The 26,908-nt window shown below is 37.3% G+C and overlaps 1 protein-coding gene across 2 annotated transcripts in view; it reads left to right on the top strand.

Annotated features, from left to right (window-relative positions):
* The window catches only part of UGGT1 (UDP-glucose glycoprotein glucosyltransferase 1), a 123,472-nt gene that overhangs the window by 46,903 nt on the left and 49,661 nt on the right, over nucleotides 1–26,908 (top strand). The window contains exons 18-22 of one of the 2 annotated variants that reach the window (XM_021075941.1): nucleotides 12,064–12,228; nucleotides 17,158–17,278; nucleotides 23,601–23,699; nucleotides 24,479–24,502; nucleotides 25,003–25,097. In XM_021075941.1, coding sequence (XP_020931600.1) covers nucleotides 12,064–12,228; nucleotides 17,158–17,278; nucleotides 23,601–23,699; nucleotides 24,479–24,502; nucleotides 25,003–25,097 — 504 coding nt within the window. The remainder of the gene's footprint in view (nucleotides 1–12,063; nucleotides 12,229–17,157; nucleotides 17,279–23,600; nucleotides 23,700–24,478; nucleotides 24,503–25,002; nucleotides 25,098–26,908) is intronic. The other variant, XM_021075942.1, reaches the window with a different exon arrangement.

Below are 26,908 nucleotides of genomic sequence, written 5' to 3'. Positions count from 1 at the left end.
TTCTTCAGCTCTTGTCATGTGATGGCAATACTGTATTTTCCTTCCCTCCCCTCAGTGGGGGTTGCTCTTAATAAAAGCGGCAGCGGTGAAGTATTTAGTTACTTAGCATTTAAAAATTTAGAAACCAGATCACTTTTCTGTCTTTGCAAATATAGTTTATGTTTCAATTTTGTGACAATATTGTTTTTTAGCTGACTTATTGACTGTTAAATTGAAAAACAATTTCTCTTTACAATGCAGTGATGGTACTTGAGTGAAGCATATTCTGGATAAATCTGTTGGAAGTATATGATACATGCTGTCAGGATATGACATATAGCTTAATGTGTGTCATGTATTTAGTTGTTTAGGCTAAAGATGGAAATGCAGTAGGAAATATAATAAATCAAATAGCAAGATGTGATAATAAGAGTATAGGGAAATATTAAAAAAATTAAATACAGTAAAAGACCTTTATAGTAAGCAGAAACAACATGGTCAGTTTATTGAAAATAAATGTTAAGTCAAGGAATCAAAATATAGTTCTGAAACATTGTAAACAGTAAAAATGTATTTTTTTTTTAAAATGAAGGTCTTTGGTTCTATGTTTGGAGATCAGAGCTATTATTCCATTAGAAACCATACTGATAATGCATTGTTTATAATTTCTCTTATATCTGAGTATACAATCCTAGATTTTTTATAATCTTCTCGTCAAGTCTTACCCACACCTAATTCAGCACCTGTCGTTTTAGCCTTTTTGTTTTTCTAGTCATTCAGTTTGTTTTCATTTTCTTTCTTCCTTCCTCCTCTTCTTCCTTCCTTTTGTTTAATTAAACCTAATGTAAATTTTAAGATAACATTGATTTATAACAATATATGTTTCATTGTATATTATATTTCTACTTCTTTATTCCCTACAACTTGCTCAAAATTTAGTTTCCGCGCTCCTCATTCAGGAGGATGCTCGCACCCACGCTTCTCTTTTGTATTACTGCTTTGCTTCTGACTTAAATAGATAAACTGTTTTTCTGCATGCCCACCCAAATGTTGCACTGTGTCTCTAACCATAAACTCTATACTTGTGGAAAAAAAATTTAGTTTCCATCCATCACTGTACAGTTGATCCCCTTTACCTGTTTACCTGCCTCCATATCCACTACTTTGTTCTCTGCAGCACCATGTTTGTTTTTGTTTCTTCATTTGTTTTGTTTTTGTTTATTAGTTTTTTATAAGTGAAATCTTACGGCATTTGTCTTTTCCTGTCTGACTTATTTCACTTAGCATTTCAACCTAAAGTTCTATCCATGTTGTCACAAATGGCAAAATTTCATCTTTTTTCAATGGCTGAGTAGTACTCTGTTTTTTGCGCGCGCACGCGCGCGCGCGTGTGTGTGTGTGTGTGTGTGTGTGTGTGTTTGTATCCCACATATTTATCCATTCATCTGTTGATGGACACTTAGGTTGTTTCTGTTTCTTGGCTATTGTAAATAATGCTGCAATGAACTTAGTGCATATATTTTTCCGGATTAGAGTTTTCATCTTCTTTGGGTAAGTAACCAGAAGTGGAATTTCTGGATCATATGATAATTCTGGTCTTAATTTTTTGAGGAATCTCCATACTGTTTTCCGCAGTGGCTGCATCAGTTTACATTCTAACAGTGCAAAAGTGTTCCCTTTTCTCCATATATTCACCAACTTTTGTTATTATCTGTTTTTTTGATAGCAGTAACTTTGGCAAGTGTGAGGTGAAATCTCATTGTGGTATTGATCTGCATTTCCGTGTTTATTAGTGATGTTGTGCGTCTTCATGTGCATGCTGGCTGGCTGTATATCTTCTTTGGGAAAATATTTAGGTCCTTTGCCTATTTTTAAAATCAGGTTGGTTTTTTTATCATTGAGTCATATGAGTTCTTTATATATTTTGCATATTAATCCTTTATTGGGTGTATCATTCACAAATATCTTCATTTAGTGGGTTGTATTTGTTTTATTAATGATTTTCTTGGCTGTGCAGAAGCTTTTTGGTTTGATATAATTCCATTTGTTTATTTTTGCTTTTGTTTTCCTTGCTTAAGGAGACATATCTAGAAAGATGTTACTAAGACTGATGTCGAGCGTACTGGCTATTTTTCTTTCTAGGATTTTTTTTTTTTTTTTTTTTTTTTTTGTCTTTTTGCTATTTCTTGGGCTGCTCCCTCGGCATATGGAGGTTCCCAGGCTAGGGGTCGAATCGGAGCTGTAGCCACCGGCCTACACCACAGCCACAGCTACGCGGGATCCGAGCCACCACAGCTCACGGCAACGCCGGGTTGGCAACCCACTGAGCAAGGGCAGGGATTGAACCCGCAACCTCATGGCTCCTAGTTGGATTCGTTAACCACTGCGCCACGACAGGAACTCCCTTTTCTAGGATTTTTATGGTTCAAGTCGTATGTTAAAGTCTTTGATTCATTTTGAGTTAATTTTTGTTTGTGAAATGAACTAGTGCCTAGTTTCTTTTTCCTTTTCTTTTTGCATGTGGCTGTCCAATTTTCCCAGCATCATTTATTGAAAAGACTATCATTTCTCCAATGTCTGTTCTTTGCTCCTTTTTCATAAATTGTACATATATGTTTGTTTTATTTCTGAGTTCTCAATTATATTCCATTGATCTATGTATCTCTTTTTCTGCCAATCCCAGGCTCTTCGGATTCCTTTGGCTTTGTAATGTAGTTTGAGGTCAGGAAGTGTGTTACCTCAGGTGGACTGACCCCATCATTATTTTTAATGACCTTATTTCTCTTGTTATGGTTTTTGGTTTAAACTCTGTTTTGTCTCATATAAATAGTGTGCTACCCTGTTCTCTTTTGGTTTCCACTTGCATATTATATCTTCTATCCCTTCACATTGAGTCTGTGTCTTTGAAGCTGTAGTCTCCTACAGTTGGGTCTTATTCTTTAATCCATACATCCATTCAATGCCTTTTGATTGGAGAATTCAATACAGTTACAGTTAGAGTAATTATTGATAGGTAAGGGACATACTAATTCCATTTTATAAGTTATTTAAGGCTGATTTATGTATTATTTTTTAAGGACTGTAGCTGCAGCATATGGACGTTCCCGGGCTAGGGGCCTAATTGGAGCTATAGCTGCTGACCTACACCATGGCTATAGTAAGGCCAGATGTGAGCTTGCACCACAGCTCACGGCAACACCTGATCCTTAACCTACTGAGTGAGGCCAGGGATTGAACCTGTATCCTCATGGATACAGGATTGTTACTGCTGAGCCATGGGGGTACTCCCTTAAGGATTTTTATTTCCCTTGTTCTTTTCTTCTGCTCTTGCTCCTTCCCCTTGTGAACTGATTATAATGATATTCTTTGGTTCCTTTCTCTTTATCTTTTGTGAATCTACTATAGATTTTTGTTTTGTGGTTGCCACAAGTCTTACTTAAAACATTTCATAGATGTAAGTCTCTTTTATGCTGATAAATTAACTTTGATCACATACAAAAACTACTCTTATTCCCTTCCCCTTTCTATTTTGGACACCTCAATTTAACTCTTTATACTGTGTATTCAATAATAATATGCAAATTATTATAGTGTTTTTTGTTTGTTTGTTTTTGGTCTTTTAGGGCCTCACCTGTGGTATATGGATGTTCCCAGGCTAGGGATCAAATCGGAGCTATAGCTGCCAGCTGACACCACAGTCGAAGCAATGCCAGATCCAAGCTGCATCTGTGACCTACACCACAGCTCACTGGCAATGCTGGATGCTTAATCCACTGAGCAAGGCCAGGGATTGAACCTGCATCCTCATGGGTACTAGTTGAGTTCGTTACCATTGAGCCACAACAGGAACTACCTAGCCATAGCTGTTTTTAATTCTCTTTGTTTTTTGTCTTTTTTCTTTTATGTTTTTTTTTTTTTTTTTTTTTTTTTTTTGCTTTTCATAAGCATATTCTTTATATTGAAAAACGGCAAGGTGGAGTTTTACAGCATGAACAGCATCATCATTAGAGGGAAGTTGATGCAGCTGTCACCAACCCTACATGCTTTCAGTATGGAGGGCATTGTTATAAAGTTCATGGTTGAGGGTCCTCTTTGCTTCATCCGAATCCTCTTGTCCTTTAACCTATTTTATGGAGTTAAGTGGTTAGCACACTGTCATAATACAGTATTAAAATATTCTGTGGAGTTCCCATTGTGGCTCAGTGGTAACAAACCGGCTGGCATCCATGAGGACATGGGTTTGATCCCTGGCCTTGTTCAGTGGTCAAAGGATCTGATGTTGCTGTTGAGCCATGGTGTAGGTTGGAGACATGACTTGGATCCCACCTTGCTGTGGCCGTAGCTGTGGCTGGCAGCTGCACCTCTGATTTGACCCCTAGCTTGGGAACTTCCATATGCCTTGGGTGCAGTCCTAAAAAGACAAAAAAAAAAAAACTGAATTTGACTATATACTTAGCTTTACGGTGTGTGGTATGTTTTCATGCATTTTCATGTTACTAATTAGCATCCCTTCGTTTCGACTTGTAGGGCTCCTTTCAGCATTCCTTGTAAGGATAGACTCTCTTAGCTTTTGTTTGTCTGAGAATGTCTTTATCTCTCTTCCACTTCTAAAGGATAACTTTGCTAGGTATTGTTTTCTTGGATGGCAGTTTTTTTTCCTTTTTCTTTTCTTTTTTTTTTTTGCTTTTTAGGAAGTTCCCAGGCTAGGGGTCAAATTGGAGCTGCAACTGCTGGCCACAGCCACAGCCACAGCCACAGCAATGTGGGATCCAAGCCACATTCTCGACCTACACCACAGCTCACAACAACATTGGATCCTTAACCCACTGAACGAAGCCAGGGGTCAAACCCGCAACCTCATGGTTCCCAGTCAGATTGTTTCTGCCGCGACACAATGGAAACTCTGGCAGTTTTTTTTCTTTTAGAGTTTTTTTTCTCTTTGGGCCTACAGAGTCTTTGATGATAAGTCCACTGTTACCTACCCTTGTAGTTACAAGCTTCCATTTTATTACTGCTTAAGAGTCTGTACGTTTAGATTTTCGATAGTTTTATTATAATGTGTCTTGGAGAAGTTCTCTTTAAGTGATCTTATTTGGTGATCTATGATCTTCAGGAACTTGGATATCCAAATCTCTCTGTAGATTTGGGAAGTTCTTAGCTATTTTTTCTTCCTCCTTCCCTCCCTCCCTTCCTTCCTTTCTTTCTTGGTTTTAACCAGGCTGCAACAGTGAAAGCACTGAATCCTAACCACTAGACCACCCAAGAACTCCTCATTATTTCTTTTTATAAGATATCTGCTCCCTTCTCTATCTCATCTCTTTCTGGAACTCCAATAATTTGAAAATTATCCATATATCATTTCTTTAATTCTTTTTATCCTTGTCGTCTGACTGGATAATTGCACAGCTTATAGAGTTTTTTCTTTTGTTTGATTTTATTCTAATGTTAGTGCTGTATCATTTTTTTTTATTCATTATATTCTTCAGCTCCAGAATTTCTGTTTGGTTCTTTTTTATGTTCTCTCTCTCTCTCTCTGTTAAACTTCTAAACTTGTTTGGAATTGTTTTCCTGATTTTTTATTTATTTATTTATTTATTTTTTTTGGTCTTTTTGTCTTTTTGTTGTTGTTGTTGTTGTTGCTATTTCTTGGGCCGCTCCTGCGGCATATGGAGGTTCCCAGGCTAGGGGTCGAATCGGAGCTGTAGCCACTGGCCTACGCCAGAGCCACAGCAACGCGGGATCCGAGCCGCGTCTGCAACCTACACCACAGCTCACGGCAACGCCAGATCGTTAACCCACTGAGCAAGGGCAGGGACCGAACCCGCAACCTCATGGTTCCTAGTCGGATTCGTTAACCACTGCGCCACGACGGGAACTCCCTGATTTTTTTTTTTTAATGGCCACACCTGTAGCATATGGAATTTCCTGGGCTAGGGATCAAATCTGAGCTGCAACTATGGCAATGCTGGATCCTTAATGTGGCTCCACAGTGGGAACTCCTTGTTTTCCTGATTTTGTTGAGTTGTCTTTCTGTGTTTTCTTGTAACTCACTGATTTTCCCTGAAACAGCTATTTGAAGCCTTTACTGGGTAAACTGTAGACCTCCAGGTCTTTGGAATTTATTTATTTATTTATTTTATTACTCAAATGAATTTATCACATCTGTAGTTGTATAATGATCATAACAATCCAGTTTCACAGGATTTCCATCCCACAGCCCAAGCACATCCCCCCATCCTCCAAAGTGTCTCCTCTGGAGACCATAAGTTTTTCAGTGTCTGTGAGTCATCATCTGTTCTGCAAAGAAGTTCAGTCTGTCCTTTTTTCAGATTCCACATGTCAGTGAAAGCATTTGATGTTGGTGTCTCATTGTATGGCTGACTTCACTTAGCATGATAGTTTCTAGGTCCACCCACGTTGCTAAAAATGCCAGTATTTTGTTCTTTTTAATGGCTGAGTAATATTCCATTGTGTACTACATCTTCTTGATCCACTCCTCTGTCGAGGGACATTTAGGTTGTTTCCATGTTTTGGCTATAGTAAATAGTGCTGCAGTGAGCATCAGAGTACATATGTCTTTGCGAGTAATGGTTTTCTCTGGATAGATGCCCAGGAGTGGGATTGCTAGAGCAAATGGTAGTTCTATGTTTAGTTTTCTAAGGAATCTCCATACTGCTTTCCATAGTGGTTGCACCAATTTATAATCCCACCAACAGTGTACTAGTGTTCCTTTTTCTCCATACCCTCTCCAGCACTTATTGTTTGTAAACTTTTTGATGATGGCCATTCTGGCTGGTGTAAGGTGGTACCTCATGGTGGTTTTGATTTGCATTTCTCTAATAATGAGTGATGTTGAACATCTTTTCATGTGTTTTTTGGCCATCTGCATGTCTTCTTTGGAGAACTGTCTGTTTAGATCTTCTGCCCATTTTTTGATGGGGTTGTTTGTTTTTTTGGTATTGAGCAGTAAGAGGTGTTTATAAATTTTGGAGATTAATCCCTTGTTAGTTGATTCATTTGCAAAGATTTTCTCCCATTCTGTGGGTTGTCTTTTTTGTTTTGTTTAGGGTTTCCTTTGCTGTGCAGAAACTTTTCAGTTTAATTAGGTCCCATTTGTTTATTTTTGTTTTTATTGTCAATACTCTAAGAGGTGGATCTGAGAAGATGTTGCTGTCGTTTATGTGAGAGAGTATTTGGCCTGTTTTCCTCTAAGAGTTTGAGAGTGTCTGGTCTTATATCTAGGTCTTTAATCTATTTGGAGTTTCTTTTTGTGTATGGTGTTAGGGAGTGTTCTAATTTCATTCTTTTCCATGTCCGTTTTTCCCAGCACCACTTATTGAACAAGCTGTCCTTTCTCCATTGTATATCCTTGCCTCCTTTGTCATAGATTAATTGGCTGTAGGTGTGTGGGTTTAATTCTGGGCCTTCTATCCTGTTGCACTGATCTATATTTCTGTCTTTGTGCCAGTACCATATGGTTTTGATAATTGTTGCTTTGTAGTATAGTCTGAAGTCCAGGAGCCTGATTCCTCTAGCTCCATTTTTCTTTTTCAGGATGTCTTTAGCTATTCTGGGTCTATTGTTCTTCCAAACAAACTTTATTTATGCTTCCAAACAAACTTCTATTCTGCCATCTTCAGGATTTTCGAAGATTATGGTAGAACTGCTAACCCCTTTCCTCACTTTGGGACCACTTCTCTGTTGATGCTGTATCTTCATGCATCTACTCCTCTGCTTCTTTATCCACTTCATTCTGTTCTGTAAGAGTAAACACATATGTCATCTTCATTTTTTCCACACCATATATTGGTAAAACTGGTTTTTAAAAAGGCTGGTTCTCTTTGAAATCAGAAGGCGGGGATGACCGCTGCAGTGGAGGAGGTGACAACCTCTTTGGTCTGGCTGGGAACTGGAAAAGAGATCTGCTGGCCTCAGCCCTGACTCAGCCAAAGGAAACAGCACCTGGAATTTATTAATGGAAGATTATTGTGATCCTTTCGTGATATTATACTCTCTTAATTTTTCATGTTCCTGTACTTTCACATTGCTTTCTTTGCATTTAAAGTCTTAGTCAGTTCCACCAGTCTTTACTCACTACTTTGGGAGAGAAATATCTTCCAAAAGCCCTGCTAGGAATTCTGAGCCTTTCTCAGAATGCCACCAGTCTTTACTCACTACTTTGGGAGAGAAATATCTTCCAAAAGCCCTGCTAGGAATTCTGAGCCTTTCTCAGAATGTCTGTGAGTACCCCCACTCCATGTTGCTTTTCTCTTCTTGTGTAGAATTCTGAAACTTGTTTATTAACTCCTCGTTATTCTGTAGTGCTCCAGGCTGGGTACTGACAGCAGCCCCCCCCCCCTTTTGTTTTCTCCAAAGTGGCACTAAAGATCAAGTTTTTTGTCTCTTTCTGGCCCGTAGATGTGGGCTGGCCTTCTGTATGTGCTCACTAGCTAGCTGACAAAGCTCACTCTTGCTGTTGTTGCCAGGATTGTGCTCTCAGAGCCAGCCATAGGGTGTGGGTATATGTGGGTGAGGCGTATAGAGCACTTCAGGGTGTCCTTGAGCCATCTGGGGGGATCTGTGAATGAGATGTCCTGGGTGGCTCATAGGAGGTGGGCTTCTTGATGCTGGAAGAAAGATTTGTCTTCCTTAAATGCCCTCTGAGAGCATTATCTGCTGCCTTCCGAGCCTCTTCCCACCTGGTGATGCTGGTCACAATTCAGTATTCTGCATGGGGTGGGAGAGAAGCCTTTTTGGTAGCATCCCACATAGGTGGGCAAATTGAGTGCTTAGTCTCTTGCTCTCACTTCCCTCGTAGGAGAAATCATAGGCTCAGAAGATCTCTTGTGGCCCTCGGGTATGCTGACTTGGGAGAGGGGTGATGTGAGTAAAGTCAGACTTTCTCCTACCCTTTCCAGTGTGTCCAGACTTATATTATTTTGCTCCACATGTGTACTGGAACTTCTCTGCTGGGCACCTGGACTTCCACAGAGGCGCTTTTGTGTGTGGGTGATTGCTTAAGACAGTCTTTTTCTGGGGTTCCTAGGCTCTGGCCAAGGGGGCCTGGAGCCAGCTCAGAGTCCACGGCCAGGGTCAAAAGGGTCAGATCTGTCTGCCTGTTACCTGCTGCATGGGAGGGCCACTTGGCATATGATGCTGGATTCCAAAGCTCCCACAAAAGATGCTTTTGTCTGTGGATCAATGCCAGATCGTTGTTGTTCTGTGGGGGGGGGGACATTATGAGGGACATCTCACTCAGCCATGACGCTGACATCACTCCTGCTTCAGTGTTAAATCTCCTTGGTTTAAAGTATATCGCATCGGGTTTGGAGTTGAAGCTGATCATAAGATCTACCCAGTTTAAACTGAACATGTTTCCTTTATTGCATTGCAACCTTCTGTACAGTCACTTACCTTTTATGGTTTTTAAAAATAAAATTATATTGATATGGACACCTAGTGATTTTTCACATTTTCACAAACAGCATAAGCAGTACTCTATAGAAAAAGAAAAGGTGACGTGAAAGAAGGGCCACTTTGGGATACTTGAGAAAATGATTGGAATTTTCTCATGTTTCACATTTGGAAAATGTTTAACTCTAATTTTCTGTCATCCTGTTGAAGAAAAAAAATGCCTTTTTATTGTGGATGATTGCTATATCAAAAGGATTTGCTTTAAAATATTGAATACAGTGGACAAATTGGGAAAAAGGGCATTTTTACATTTTATCTTTTATGCATTGAAATTGTGATTTTGCTGAAGAATCAAGTGGGGTATCACAGACCTATCTCCTCAGAAGTTCCTCATATTTAGTGTTGTCCTCATCTGTGCTGGTTAGAGGCTCTTCCCATATACATCCAGATTAAAATTTAATAGGTGTTTAAGTAGACGTGTACTCTCAAGAGAAGGATGTATTGAGGTTCTCAGATGTCCTATGAATCTAATGATCAATGAGAAATTAGTTGCAGGAGCTGTACCCCTCATATGAAAAAGCCCAAGAAAATAGATTTTTTTTTTTTCTTTTGAAAAGGAGGAGTGAGTGCATTTTTTAAAAGGAGAAATGATACGGTTAGCAAATGTTACTACACACATGCTTTTTTTTGTAAATCTGAAGCTATGTTATCTTTTATTTTGGGTATTTGAAAGAAGTAATTATTTCTAAAGCTAGGTAGTACAATTAAAGTAGATATTTTAAACTGAAGAGAATATAGTCTGAGAGGTGCATATTTATATCTTTCAAAGTCAAGGTAAAAAAGAATTGTAACTTATTCATGCGAACATTTTATAGTTGGCGTATTAACTCTGAGTCTTTATTAATCTGTTATTATTTGTGAATGGCTCATTCATGATTTTGCCTGTAGTTTATGTTGTAAAATTATTTATAGGAAACATTTTTAATGATCATTTGATAGAAATTCTCACATGTAATTTTTAATAAATATAAATTTGATAATTAGCCTTCATTTTGTTATTTGGTCTGATAACCATTTGCAGGTTGTAAAAATGGAAAGTGTGTAGTCAAAACTGCCCCCTCCCACTCTTGAGTTTTACTCAGTTACCACTTTAGAGAAAACTACTGTTACTTATTATTACTTAGAGTTATAATTTGGGTTTTGTTTTGTTTGAGTGATTAATTTTCAAAGCTCAAAGTATATTAAAATTGAGTTTTTGTGAACTTCTTTGAAATAGTTGAGATGTCAAAGAACAGAATTTATGTAACCATTTGGGGAATGTACCTTAGAGAAATGGCAGAAGTCAACCTAGAAAGCCTTTCTGGCTGTGCCATCAGTTAAGTCTGCACTATTAGTTATCACTGTGGCTAAATCTGATTAGAAACTAGGCAGTCTATTGCTGGTGACTGGTTTTACTTACTGAATTGAAATACTTTTCTATTTGTGCTATCTAAAAAATTATATACTCAAAAATTTTGCTGTTTATCAGTTACAAGATATTTAACAAGAATGCTTTAAGGAACTCTTTTTATATCTTGAGTAGTAATGTAGTTTTTACTCTGAAAACTTACTCTTGGGTCTGGTTGATATTTGGGGGAATGTACCTATGCTGATAGTTGGAAAAGTCTCAGGTATATTTGTTCACCTGGTGTTTCCCTGTCAAGGGACCTCTTTTGTCCTGGATAAGGAAAAAGATTGAGCTTAGTATATTATAGAACAATTTTTGACACTGTTTTCCCACCAACCTTGTTTTGTTTTCTGTAGGTATAATTTCTTTTTTAGTGATATGGACCCTTTTAGATTTAAAATTGGATATGAACATTTCATCTCAGGCTATCTGCCCAGGAACATTAATAATTTATGACAGTCTGTAGTTGTGCTGCCCATTATGTCAGCTTCTGGCCATATGAGCTTTTAAAATGGAAATTAATTAATTTCATGTGCTCATTAGTTGCATGTGGTTAGTGGCTGGCTATTGCTTTGGACAGTGAAGATGGAATATTTCCATCACTGCAATAAGGTCTGTTATATAGTTTTGGCTCTAGTATGTATAATTCAGTTCTCTTAGCCTGGGCTGCTTAAAATTACCCTCATCCCCACCTTCAGTCACTGTCTAATTTGCAAAGTGTTTTGGTTTTATTAAAACTCAGTAATTTAAACCCAAATTTACCTAGTAGTATATTAACTATGATATTGTTTTTAAACATGTTTTTATTTATTTTGTTGTTTTAGGGCCGCACCCATGGCACATGGAGGTTCCCAGGCTAGGGGCCTAATTGGAGTTGTAGCTGCCGGCCTATGCCACAGACACAGCAATAAAAGATCCGAGCCTTGTCTGTGACCTACACCACAGCTCATGGCAATGCCAGATGCTTAACCTATTGAGCAAGGCCAGGGAACGAACCTGCAACCTCATTGTTCCTAGTCAGATTCGTTTCCACTGCGCCACGACAGGAACTCCTAACTATATTTTTAAAAAGAAATTTCTCTGGCTATTTCTTGATTTCCATATTTCTGTTGATATTTTTTGTTTGTTTGTTTCTTGCTAGAACATGTATATGTGAAAAAATGCTTTGTTCCATTTGTCTCATGAATGACAAAATGTGCTGTTTGTGGTCCCATGTGTTTTAGGAAGCAAGAGGCTATTATGAACAGACTGGGGTTGGTCCACTGCCTGTTGTTCTGTTCAACGGAATGCCCCTTGAAAAGGAACAGCTGGACCCTGATGAGTTGGAAACCATTACAATGCACAAAATCCTGGAGACCACAACCTTCTTCCAAAGAGCAGTGTACTTGGTAAGTAGTGTTTCAAGGCTGATTTTGAAAGAGAATGTTTTGAAGAATTTAACATATGGCATGGTGACCAGAGTACAAAATATTGAATTATATATTCGAAAGTTGCTAAGAAAAAAGATTTTAGAAGTTCTTATAATAAGAAAAATATTGTAACTATGTGAAGTGAATTGACTAAACTTATAGTGGTAATCATTCTGGAATGTATATACATATCAAATCAGTTTCCTATACACCTGGAGCAATACAACGTAATGTGTCATTTGTATCTTGTTAAAACAAGAAAACTAAAAAAAAAAAAAAAGAAAGAAAGAGAATGTTTTAAGTGCTCCAGTGGCACAAGCGGTTAGCACTCAGTACTTATATGAAAGAGAATGTTTTTCTTACATTTTTGTAGTCTCTGCAGTAGGCAATAAAATGCTTTAAGTATCGCTGTTTTCTCTACATAATTGATTTGTAGACTCTCAAGTTCTGCTATAATGAAACTATACATGAGATTTTCTATGCATTGTTTTTGAAATAGCTTATTTTATTAGCTTCAAGTATCCACAGCAATGAAGGATCTGAGCTATGTCTGAGACCTACACCATAGCTCATAACACTGCCAGATCCTTAACCCACTGAGCAAGGCCAGGAGTCAAACCTGCATCCTCATGGATACTAGATGGGTTGTTACCACTGAGTCACAATGGGAACACCGAGATTAAATTTTATTTTAAAATCTTTTCTTCTTTTGCTTTTTAGGACTGCACCTGCAGCATATGGAAGTTCCCAGGCTAGGGGTTGAATCAGAGCTACAGCTGCCAGACTATACCACAGCCACAGCAATGCCAGATCTAAGCCGCATCTAGGCCTACACCATAGCTTGTGGCAACACTCGATCCTTAACCCACTGAGTGAGGCAAGGGATCGAAGGGTCGAACCTGCATTCTCATGGATACTAGTCAGATTCATTTCTGCTGTGCCACAATGGGAGCTCCCTATTTCAAAAATTTTTAAGAGCTTAACCAATTTCAGGGACATTTGTTCTACCTGAAAGGAACTTTGACATAGAAAAATTCAAACATATTATACATATATATATATATATATATATATACACACACACACACATGCATATATATATACACATACACACTAAATGAAGAATTAATTACCATTTCTTCTAGACTGTTCTTAGTTTTCACATATATATATAGTTATTGTTGAGATATAACTTGCATACTATAGAACTCATTCTTTTAACGTGGACATATTCAGTGGGTTTTTGTATTTACACAGAATTATGTAACTGTTACCTCTGTGTAATTTCAGTTTATTATCATCACCCCTAAAATAAAACTGACACCCAGTAGCAATCCCCATTTTCTCCTATCCTAGCCCCTGGCAACCATGAATCTGTTTTCAGGCTGTATGGATTTGCCTATTTTGGACATTTTATATAAAGGGATTCATACAATCTGTGGTCTTTTGTGATTGATTTCTTTCACTTAACATAATGTTTTCAAGATTTATCCTTGTTGGAGCACATGCCGGTGTGTCATTTCTTTTTATGGCCAAAATATAGTCCCTTGAATGGATATACCACGTTTTATTTATTCATTCAACAGTGGTGCATGTTTGTGTTGTTTCCACTCTTTGGCTACTGTGAATAATGCTGCTGCTATAAGGAACTGTGTACAAATTCTGTACAGACATACTTTTCAACTTCTTGGGTATATACCTGGGAGTGGAATTGCCTGCTCATATAGTCATTATGTCTTAACAGTAATTCTCTTTTCAGCAGAACTGCTAGATTTTTCCAAAGCTGAGAAGATCTCAGTACACTTAAGTATTCTTAGTAGCTTGAGAGGGAAATCAAGGTCCAGCACCCTTATCGGTGATGATTATTAAGACAGAGCTAACGGAAAGACTGAAATGATTTCTCAGTTTGGCTCAGTGTATTTAATTTAAAAATTCCCATGGTTATTAAATCATCATAAAAAAATAGAAAATAATCTCCCTCTGTATGTTGCCATCCAGCTACCCACCTTCCAACCTTCCAATAATAAGTAGTTGCTATTTTAAATTTCCTCAGAATTCTTTCAAAGCATTTACGCATCTGTATGCTAATAATGAATATTTACTCCTTCTCAATCTTTATTCAAAAGTGGGAGCATAAGATGTAACTATACCTTGGTTTTTTTCACTTAAAAATGTATATATTATAGGTCTCTCTAATTCACTGCTTGAGAAGATTAAGGTGGCTCTAGTATTCCATTACATCAGTGGATCTCAGGAAGGAGCACTTGTTATTCATGGAGCTATGGAATGAAACATGAAAACTGTTTTCATTTGAATGGGTTTGGGTTTATTTTCCAAAATTAAGAATAGTGTGGTAGAAATGGTAATTACTTTAATTCTTTGTTTAGTAATATTAATGAAAAGAGAAAAAATATTTCAACTATCCAGTCTCCATTTAAAAAATTTTGTTCAACACTTTTGGATGTAAAAATTTAGAAGAGTTTTTCTTTTTCTTGTTTTTCACATATCAGCATATCTGTGGCTTAAAAGGAATGATGATTTTCAAACATTATTCTCTGTTTGAATACCAGTTTTCCTCTGTTTCTCTTTGTAATGCTAGTGAGAATTTTGGCTTGATCTAGATAATAAAGGTTTTTTTTAAATTTTTTTAATGGTTCCTTTACAATGTTCTTTCATTTTCTGCTGTACAACAGTGACCCAAAAAATATATACATTCTTTTTTCTCACATTGTATTCCATCATGTTCTATCATAAGTGGTTGGATATATAGTTCTCTGTTCTATACAGCAGGATCTCATTGCTCATCCACTCCAAATGTAAGAGTTTTCATCTACTGTCCCCTGACTCCCAGTCCATCCCATTCCCTTCCCCTCCCCCCCTGCAGATACGAGTCTGTCCTAAATGTCCATGATCTTTTTTGTTTTGTAGATAGATCATTTGGGCCATATTTTAGACTTCACATGTTAAGTTATATCATATGGTGTCTGTCTTTCTCTTTCTGACTTACTTCACTCAGGATGAGAGTCTCTAGTTCCATCCATGTTGCTGCAAATGGCACTATTTTTTGTGGCTGAGTAGTATTCCATTGTATATGTACCACATCTTCCTAATCCATTCATCTGTCAATGGACATTTAAGTTGTTTCCATGTCTTGGCTATTGCGAATAGTGCTGTGATGAACATATGGGTGCATGTGTCTTTTTCAGTGAAAGTTTTGTCTGGATATATGCCCAGGAGTGGGATTGCCAGGTCACATGGTAGTTCTATATCTAGTTTTCTGAGGTATTTCCATACTGTTTTCCACAGCAGTTATACCAATTTACATTCCCAACAATAGTGTAGGAGGGTTCCCTTTTCTCCACACCCTCTCCACCATTTGTTATTTATTGACTTGTTAATGATGGCCACTCTAACTGGTGTGAAGTGGTACCTCATTGTAGTTTTTATTTGCATTTCTCTAATAATTAGAGAAATTATTGGTATTGAGCATTATTATGGTATTGAGCATTTTTTCATGTGCCTTCTGGCCATCTGTATGTCTTCTTTGGTGAAATGTCTATAGGTCTTTTGCCCATTTTTCAATTGGGTGGTTTGTTTTTTTGTTGTTGTAGATAAGTTTTATTTTAAATATTATGATAAAAGTTATATGTGCTTCCACACATATTTAGAAAATCCTAAATTTGGGAAATACTGAAGTATATTAGAAAAATGAAAGTTCTTCCCCTCTTCTCAATCCATAGAGAAATATTTCTGTGGTCTCCATGTATACTGGTTTTTATATATGCATATGTGCATTTTTAGCTTACCTTTCTAATTATATTTTAGCTCTACATTTCTGAACATAACACCTCTATCCCAATACTTTTAGATTGTTACATAGTAGTTCTTCTTAAAGATGAGCAATCATTTATTTTGTCCCTTAATGTTGGATGTTGCTTATAGATGTTCGCTTTTATAAATAATGCACAGTGACTGTTCAAATATGTGTATCTTTTTACCTTGTAAATTTTTTTGAGAAATAACCAATTATTAGTATTGGGTCAAAGGGTAATAATACGCATTTTAAATTTTACACTAAATTGAGTATAAAAAGATACAACATGCAGACAGTGTAAAATTCAAATGCATGGAGGTATAAATGAAGAGAGACTGTCACTTCTTCATTTCTGTTTCTGTGCTATTCATCTTTTCTTTCTGGAAACAGCCACTGTATGTGTGTGCAGATGAGCTGCATTAAAATGTATGTACATTTATTGAAATATGGTTTTGTATGAAAATACATTGAGTGAAAAACATGCATTTACACTAGATCACCTTCACAGATCACCTTCACGAAGTGCCAGTATTTCTCTACCATGAGAAGTGTGAAAGGGAAGAGTTGATGATAAATGACTTATCATTATCATTGTAATAATCAAGTAATGTAGGATTAGTTGGATGCCTGAGATTGAAAGTCAAGGGGTGATTTTTATTACAAAGTATATTAACTCCTTGAGTACAGTCATTTGGTTTTCTTCTTTAGGGAGAAGCTAACTGTGAGTAGATCTCAGGATGGATTTTTGCTTCTCTTAAATTTTAACTGATTTCTCGAGCTTGCTTCTGTGATGAGATCAAATAAACATGGGTTTGCATTTCATATTCACTTCTCATGAGCTCTATGACTTTGAGTAAGTTATTTAACCTTTCTGTACCACATCTTCCTCACACTGTGGAATGGGTTAGAGATACTGTATGTAAAGCACCATGCTTGGGATCCTAAAACATGGTAACTTCTATTTTTATCTGTTGCTAGTACATTAGAAGTTGTTATAAAGTTCATGCTTTTTTAGTTCCTAAGAGGTTGATCAGTTTTGTTTAATGTGCATCCCACCCTCGTCCTGTTTCTTTTCTTTTCTTTTTTTCCTATAGGGTGAACTGTCCCTTGATCAAGATGTGGTAGAGTATATCATGAATCAGCCAAATGTGGTTCCACGAATCAACTCAAGGATTTTGACAGCTGAGCGCGAATACCTGGACTTAACAGCAACCAGTAAGGAGTGTTTCAGGAACAACTCTGGGCTTTTTTGGTCTGTCTTTGAGAATCTTTGCATTTATTGGATTGTAATGTTCAGAATATAACCCGTGATTGTGACAAAGTTTTGTGTAAGCTCATTGCATCTTCAGTTCATTATATGAGCTTCTAAATTCACAAGAGTTTCCTCTGAAAGGAGAGAAACTCTTCCTTTGACAAATCTTTGTAAACTCTGAAAGGTATTCAGTGCTTTTCAAATGCTAACTAACCTTAAGCCTTAGATGGTCAGAATGGACCTGGATTGTTGTCTAAAATCAGTCAGCAATACTGTTGATAAATATCTCAAGTAACTTTACTCTGAGAATGCTTTTTGGAAAAATAAAGCTTCATCAAGAAACAGCGTATATGCCATAAAACTCAACCTTTCAGAGTATATAGCTGTAAAGTGTATAATTTTTAGTGTATTCTCAAAGTTATGTGATCATCACACTAATTTTAGAACATTATCATCTCCCTCTGAAGAAATGATGTACCCTATTAATAACCACTCTTCACTTCCCCCTTCTTCTGTCCTTCAGCTACCACTCATTTAGTTTCTGTTTTTATGGATTTTTCTATTCTGGATGTTTCATATCATTGGAAGTTTTTGGTGACTGGCATCTTTCACTTAGCATGAAGTTATATTAAGGTTCATCCAGCGTTGCCGTGAGCCAGGGTGTGTAGGTCGCAGACACGGCTCAGATCCTGTGTTGCTGTGGCTGAGGCATATGCCTGCAGCTACAGCTCTGATTCGACCCCTAGCCTGGGAACTCCATGTGCTGCAGGTGTGGCCTTAAAAAAAAAAAAAAAAAAAGGGTTCATACGCATTGTAGCCTGTCTCAGAACTTTATTCCTTTCTATGATTTCAATATTCCATTGTATAGATAGGTCACATTTTGCTTATCTGTTGCTTAGTTGGTGAATGTTCAGATTGTTTCTGCAAGAATACCTTTTTAAGAGGCTAGGTCCAGGTACAGTTTGTTCCTTTCCCTTTCCCTTTCCCTTTCGCCTCTAAAGGCCACTTTAACAAACTGCTGAAATATAGTAGAGCTGTCATCACTTGCCTAGGAAGCTTCACTGGGGAAGAAAGGATATTTGTAATGGGGAAGTCAAAACCGAGTGTATCTGTTGTAGTTGAATACAGTGAATACGTAGATCTGTTTATGGTTGTTACTTTATCGCAGCTATCTCTAGTCTACTTGAAACTAAATTCCTTTTTCAGGAAGAAGAAAACACTTAAGTATAGGCAAAGGAAAATGCACATGTGTTCTTATATTTGAAAAAGAAAGCAGTAAGAAAGTGCTTCTTACTTTCTTATTCTACTAATACTTTCTTGCTCTACTAATACCTAAGAGTATAGTATTATGAGTCTTTGTCCTTAGTTTTTGTTGTTTCCATCATTTTAAATTAGTCTGTAAAGAGTTATCTTCGGAGTATTCATTAATAAGGAATATAAAAATAGTTCTATGTTTTTGCATATCTTTCTGCTGGGAGTGTTGTAGTAATCAGCTATGAAATGATACTAGTCCACAGTGGCCAGGATGCACTAGCAAGTGTGCTTGGTGAGCATTTTAGAGCTGTCAGTGAAGGAGCAGCTGGCATCCTCCTAACCCAGTAGTCTTAGCTCCATCACCTACACTGCTCTTGGCCTTTACTCTCTTGGACTAAGTTTTAAGGCTATGGTGTTTCCTTCTCGCCCCTACATGAAATCATGGGCCATTTCTGTCTTATTCACCATTGCTTATTACCTTTACTAGATTTTTGATTGAATGCATAGGCCCCTTGTTGATTGAAAGGATAGATGGGTGAGTGGGTGGACAAATAGATGGGTGGGTGGGCAAGCAAGCTGTGCTTGGAGGAACGTGCAAGAAGCATGGCATTTGTACTGAGGTGTAAATGATGCATAAGCAATCCAGGGGATTGCTGGAGATAGAGGGTTTATGATACCAGTCTGGAAACCATCTTGTAGGTAGGAAGAAATTACTGGTATTTAGAGCAAGGGAATGATTTGATGAAACTGGAATTTTACCGGGAGTAATCTGAGGGGCAAATGATTAATAAGAGCATTGCCCCTAGGCACTAATCTGAAAATGGCCTTTTGTTTCTCTTAAGGTTACAAATGTATATATATTGTCTTTTTAGGGCCAGACCTGCAGTATATGGAGGTTTCCAGGTTAGGGGTTGAACTGGAGCTGTAGCCACCAGCCTACACCAAAGCCATAGCAACATCAGATCTGAGCCGTGTCTGTGACCTACACCACAGCTCACAGCAACGCCGGATCCTTCACCCATTGAGAGAGGCCAGGGATTGAACCTGTGTTTTCATGGATACTAGTCACATTTGTTTCTGCTGAGCCATGATGGGAACTCCTACTGATGTATTATTGGTAAGAGTTTTCTTAATATTTTCTCTCCAGTTTATCTTTTCTTACCATCAAATAGGATAGGGAAACATTTCTTATGTGAGTGGACTATGGAAAGCAGAGATGAAGTTCAGGGGATCTCTTATTTTATTTTATCTTTGTCTTTTTGTCTTTTTTAGGGCCGCATCCGCAGCATATGGAGGTTCCCAGGCTAGGGGTCCAATTGGAGCTGTAGCCGCCAGCTTACGCCAGAGCCACAGCAATGCAGGATCTGAGCTGTGTCTGTGACCTACACCACAGCTCATGGCAACTCTGGATCCTTAACCCACTGAGCGAGGCCAGGGATTGAACCCGCAACCTCATGGTTCCTAGTTGGATTCATTAACCACTGAGCCACAATGGCAACTCCTGTTTTATTTTATTTTTTAGGGCCTCACCCAGAGCATATGGAAGTTCCCAGGCTAGGGTCAAATTGGAGCTGCAGCTGCTGGCCTATGCCATGGTCACAGCAACGTCAGATCCAAGTTACATCTGAAACCTGTACCACACTGCTCACAGCAACCCAGAACCTTAACGAGGGGATCTCTTTAAAAGATCCTCCTCAGGACTCACAGCTGAAAGTCAGCTAGCTCAAAAAATGCTTGGTGAGTGGCATTAAGGTGGCAGAATAGAAGGACTGGAGCTCAACTTCTCTCCTAAAAACGACAAAATTCACAACTAAAGACTGAGCAATCTCCACCCAAATGGACTGGAAACCTTAAAAAAGATACCCTACTCCAGAAGAAAAAGAGGAGGACACATCAAGAGATAGAAGGGGTGATTTCACAGAGACTCACCTATAGGAATGAGAGTTCTGAGCCCCACATCAAACCCTAATGTTTGGGGATCTGGCACTGGGAGAAAGAGCCACTGGAGCATCTGGCATTGAAGGCCAGTGGGGCTTGTGTGCAGGAGCTCCACAGGACTCTGGGAAACAGAGACCCCATTCTTAAAAGGCGCACACAGACTTTCACGTGCACTGGGTCCCAGGGCAGAGCAAGGTCTCCATAGGAATCTGGGTCAAACCTGACTGTAGTTCTTGGAGGACATCCTGGGAAAACAGGGGTGAAGGTGGCTTGTTGTAAGGGAAGGACATTGAAAGCAAAGCTCTCGGGAATATTCAGCAGCTGCCTTTCTCTGGAGGTGGCCATTTTGGGAAAATCTGGCCCCACCCCATCAATCAGAGCTGGGAAGCCCCAGGAAAACAATAATCCAGGTGGGATCACAGCCCCGCCCCTCAGTAAACAGGCTATCTAAAGACCCCTCAGGCACACAGCTGCCTCTAATCCCATCCAGAGACAAAGCCCCACCCACCAGAGGGATTAGAATCAGCTCCACCTACCAGTAGGCAGGCACAAGTCCCTCCCATCAGGAAGCCTACAGCAAGCCCCCATACTGACCTCAGCCACAAGGGAGGCAGACACCAGAAGAGAGGCAACTCTATTATCTATAAAAAGTCATCACACCAAAAACCTATACAAATGAAAAGACAGAGAACTAGAACTCAGATGAGGGAGAAAGGAAAAACCCCAGAAAATCAGCTAAGTGATGAGGAGATTCTCAGCCTCCAGGAAAAAGACTTTAGACTGTTGATGCTGAAGATGATGCAAGACATTGGAAATAAACTGGAGGCAAAGATGGATACCTTACAGGAAACACTGACCGAAGAGATACAAGATGTAAAACTTAAGAAGAGATGCAAAATACAATAAGTGAAATAAAAAATTAACTAGAAGCAGCTAATAGCAGAATACAGGAGGCAGAAGAGCGAATAAGCGAGGTGGAGGAAAGATTAGAAGAAATTATGGATGTGGAACTGAAAAGAGAAAAAAGATTGAAAACAAATGAAGAGAGTCTCAGAGAACTCTGGAAACACATTAAATGCGCCAACATCTGTATTATAGGGCTGCCAGAAAGAGAAGAGAGAGAAGGGGACAGAAAAAATATTCTAAGAGATAATAGCCGAAAACTTCCCTAACATGGGAAAGGAATCACTCACTCAACCAAGGAAGTGCAACGAGTAACATATAAAATAAACCCAAGGAGTAATATACCAAGACACATATTAATCAAACTGATCAAAATTAAAGACAGAGAAAATCTTGAAAGCAGCTAGGGAAAAGAAACCAGTAACATACAAGGGAACCCTGATAAGGGTATCAGCAGATTTTTCAGCAGAAACTCTGCAGGCCAGAAGGGAGTGGCATGATATGCTTAACATGATGAAAGGAAAAAACCTCCAACCAAGATTACTTTACCCAGCAAGGCTCTCATTCAGATTTGAAGGAGAAATCAAAACCTTCACAGATAAGCAAAAGCTGAGAGAATTCAGCAACACTAAACCAGCCTTACAACAAATACTAAAGGAACTTCTCTAGGCAGAAAAGAAAAGACAGCAACAGGAAACAAAAATTCCACAAATGACAAGGCTCACCAGTAAAGGTATATATACAGTAAAGATATGAAATCATCCATGCACAATTATACCACCAAATTTAGAAATCATGAGAAGAGGTAGGTACAAATGCAGGACACTGGAGATAAACTTGCAATTAAGAGAACAACAACTTAAAACAATCTCCTATATATATAGACTCTTCTATCAAAACATCAGAATAACTGCAAACCAAAAATCTACAATTGATACACAAACAAGGAATCTCTGGAGAAGAAATATATCTCATAGTAAATAAGTGCATAATCCACCATGAAGGGGGTCGTTTGACATCATTCTTGGAATGCTGAAGTCTTCTTAGATCTGATTCTGATTTCCTCTCCATCAAAGAATTTATGATAATTATAATTAAATAATGCAACTGTACAATTAAATAATACAGTTCTACAATTGTATTATTAATAATCATTTCTCTCCATGGTACAATGTAAGGTCTATAATGTCTTGTTTATCACATCACCTAGAATGGTGTAATTCTTATATTGAAGAATCAATAAGATGTAACAAGTTGTGAGGACATATTTATATAGTTACACTGTTTCTTTAACCAATTTATGCATTTTATATTTTACCTATTTTCAGAGGGTATATTATTTTTGTCATTCTTACCAGTTAAGTTATTCTTTTTATTATGCTATATAAAATGTTTAATGATATATAAGGCTTCTTTATAAATTTTAGTTGCATAATATATCAATTTTAATATAATGCTAATTTTTAAGGAAAAATTGAAATGTAATAGATAATACTAAATAGTAAGAATGAAAGCCATACAAAATGGGATAAAGTATAGAATATATTTCCTATTTGTCTCAGCATATTTTCCATTCCACTTCAGCAGAGGGAGTCACTTAATCTGTTTCTTAAGATCCATGATATAATAATCTGTGTGAATGTAATTGTGTTTAAATGTGTGTATTTTATTTTGTAAAAAATAAAAATTAAATTTCAGAATAAAAAAAAAAATGCTTGGTGATGCAAGTTTCTACCTACTCTGTGAAAAATGAAGCAGTTCCCTGAGCCCAACCCTAGCCCAAATTGTATGACGTGTATAAAATTATTTTGTTATTTTGAAATTCTTTTCAAACGTGGAATGAATAAATCAGCAATAGATCTCCCAATCATAGGTCGTAAATGTATTAGTTTGCGAAATAAATAAATAGTAATCCTCCTGATGTAAAGTGTAGGAATAGAATAAATTTAAACTATTAATTGACAAATACATATATGACTTAAGTGTGAGATATGTACATTTTTTGTTTGTGTCTTAAAATGCCATTAATGGGTAGGCGTCATGTGAACTTCCATAAAAGTGAAACTTAATATATTTCACTCATGTATTTTATTAAAAAGTATATTATGGTCAAATCATATTATCAATTGAATATTAACATTAGATTGAATTTAGGCATATTAATTATAAATCCACTTTGTTTTTTTCCAGATAACTTTTTTGTGGATGATTATGCTAGATTTACTGTCTTGGATTCTCAAGGCAAGACTACTGCTATAGCCAATAGTATGAATTATCTGACTAAGAAAGGTAATACATTTTAGGCTTATCTTGAATTCTACTTTTTTCTTTTAAGTATTTGCAAAAAATTTTAATTTTTAGTGTCTGTTAGGAGACTCCATAACTTCTTTTATTAATTATTTTGTATAATTATTTAAGTCTAGTTGAAAATTAATCATTTAATACATGTTGAAAATTTGTTTTTATGCACATTTGAAAATTCAGATATTGTAAGTTTTAGATTAAGGGCAAAAGGAAAATTTTTTTTTGTGGTTCAAAATGGAAAAAGAATTATGATGAAGAATGGGTTAAATGGATTGAAAATTGGTTTGGCTTGCTTCTTCAATGACAACATTGGGTTAAATTTTTTAAGGCTTTATAAGATAAAATTGGTTCAAGAAATCCTTTGCATGTTCTTAAAGTCACTTTTATGTAGAGTTATTTATTTAGAAAAAAACTGTATAAAATAATAATCCTTTTAATGGCAGACAGATGCTTTCCCCCTCTGGTCACACTTATTACTCTTTCAAAGCATTGACTGTCATTTAAGACAGATGTTCTTATCCCTGTTGTGGTCTTCCCCCAGAGAGAGTTTTTCAGTTTCCAGATATTTGTAAGTACAGGCAAGTCCTCCATTTGGTTCCTCGAGGAAGTTGGTTCTGAGGGTTCCTGGAACAGTGCTGTAACACTAATGGGCCTAAACAGCAGAAAGAAGCATAGATGATTTAAATTTTGACTCTTGTAGTAGGCATTAATTATAAAAATGACATTTTCTTTTCTTCTACTCCTTTTCCTTTACTTTTGTCCAGGAATGTCCTCCAAGGAAATCTATGGTAACTTGAAACTTCAGAATGTTCTATTCCTTTTATTAATTATCTTATGTGGTTTCAGGCACCGTTGTAATTCAGTTTGTTGAAACTTTTTTGAGATGTTTCTGGAACCTGTGGGTATTAGAAAATTTATCAGTGCAGATAAATTCTGTATAAGTATTTGCAAAGAATGATATTTTGGAAAGTTACCAATGATTGTGATTAAAGACTGTAATGTTACCCACACGTTCAAGAGCTCTTTTTCATTTTATATGCTAAAAGATGCCCAAACCAAAATAGAATTAATAAGTGCATGTTTGTAGTTTGTAATTAAGCCACATGGAAGGTTACCCTGCTTTCGTTCTAGTATCAAAGTTTCACTACTTCTGCTTTGAATTTTTATTAAACTTTTATTTCTCATTTAATGCATGGTTTTTAGAAATTATTTGGTTTAATAACAGTATTGAAACATAGCATTTGCTTTTTTCCCTCCAACTCAATACGTTGTTTTAATTTTTCTGCAGATGATTCTTTTATTAGGCCAGTAACTTTTTGGATTGTTGGGGATTTTGATAGCCCTTCTGGAAGGCAGTTATTATATGATGCTATTAAACATCAGGCAAGTATCTACAACTTCATTCTGTATCTTTGTTTTAGGGGGCAGTTATCTTCATGGGCATCTTTGTGCTGTTGTTCTTGTGGGAAGGCTGGATTGTGCTTTTTTTGTGCTTGAGGGAGAGAAGCATTATTTTTTCAGAGGTCTGGCAGCCAATGAGAAAATAGAGAAGACTACAATATTCTTTTTGTAAGGAAACATTATTTTATTTTATTTTTGTATTAGTCTTTTAAAAATTTTTTTTATTATAGTTGATTATTTAATCATAGGTTTTTATTGTTCATGTTCTTGCTGCAAGGATGCTGCAAAGTTCGTGTTGTATGGGAGAGACAGGGTCCTTACCTGAAAGGAGAGTCAGATTTTTTTGAAAAAGGTCCAAAAAAGGAAGAAATAGCATGTAGGCGCATCAGGGTGCATATAGTAGAAGAGAAGTAGGCGTAGGTGTGCAGAGGGAGGCACATACAGGTGAGCTGAAAGCTATGTGACATGTAAAACACAGAAGTGGAACAAATGGCACTGGTGAATGGTTGAAAAGAATTTGACTCTTTTGGAGATGTCATTGTCAGAGAATGAGATTGTTACATTTCCTTTTCCTCAGTAGTTTTCAGATTGGATCTTTTTCTTTCTTTCTTTCTTTTTTTTTTTTTTTTTTTTTTTGTCTTTTTAGGGCTGCACCCGAGGCATATGGAAGTTCCCAGGCTAGGGATTGAATTGGAGCTGTAGCTTCTGGCCTATGCCACAGCCACAGCAATGCCAGATCCGAGCCACGTCTGTGACCTATACCACAGCAATGCCAGATCCTTAACCCACTGAGCTAGGCCAGGGATCGAACCTGTGCCCTCATGGATACTAGTCAGGTTTGTTACCGCTGTGCCACAACCAGAACTCCTCATATTGGATCTTCGTTCAAGTTTCACACCCCTCCCGTGTCCCCTTGTCACTCTGTGTCCCATGGAGACTCACTAAAATACTGAAATATCCAGGTGACTTCACCTTCACTAATGTGCTGAGTACCTTTATTGTCTAAGGGAGCTGACTAGATGGTGTGGTCAGTTCAGTGTTATATCAGGAGTAGTCCCAATGAAGAATGATATATGTATAACTCACTCTAACTCAAACTGACAAAGGCTCAAGTGGTGGTAGAGTGGGAGAACAGAGAGAGAGAGAGTTAGATTTTTTAAAATAAATATTTAATTGAAGTAAAATATAGGTTCAAAAGAAATCAAATCAAAACAAATCAGCAAGATATATAGTGTCACAGAGTGAACACACCCATGTGACCACCGTGAGGTAAAGAAATAGTGGATTACCAAATTCCTGAAAGCATACTCTGTTTGTGGCCTTGTCACTACCCCTCCCTTTTCCTTCTTCTCACATCCCAGTATAGGTTTGCCTGTTTTTTACTTTATTTAAATGGCATCTCATTATCGATATTTGTTTGCATTTGACTTCTTTATATAGCATTTTGGAGAGTTGTCCATGATATTACAAGTAGTGATAGTTCTTTTTCATCAGGTAATATTGTATCATATGGCTATACCAGAAAATTTTGTTTGTTTACTCTATTTGATGGACAATGGTGTTGTTTCCAGTTGGGGGCTAGAAGAAAGCCGCCCACATGTGTGATACTCTTGTACATGTTTTAGATGAACATAAATAAGTAAACATAAGTTGTTTATGGTTTTGATACAAGCCCTTTTTTGGTTTTATGGGTCCCAGCTATCTTCTCCCATGTGGATTTTTGTCTCTTTACCCATGGAGAGATGAACTTTTACCAGAAATCTGGAAAGGCTGTGTGAATGAAGGACGATTTG

This window comes from Sus scrofa, chromosome 15 (assembly GCF_000003025.6).
Source record: "Sus scrofa isolate TJ Tabasco breed Duroc chromosome 15, Sscrofa11.1, whole genome shotgun sequence".
Lineage (NCBI taxonomy): Eukaryota > Metazoa > Chordata > Mammalia > Artiodactyla > Suidae > Sus > Sus scrofa.
The sequence above is the reverse complement of the archived record's forward strand: the minus strand, read 5'-3'. Positions and strand labels throughout refer to the sequence as shown.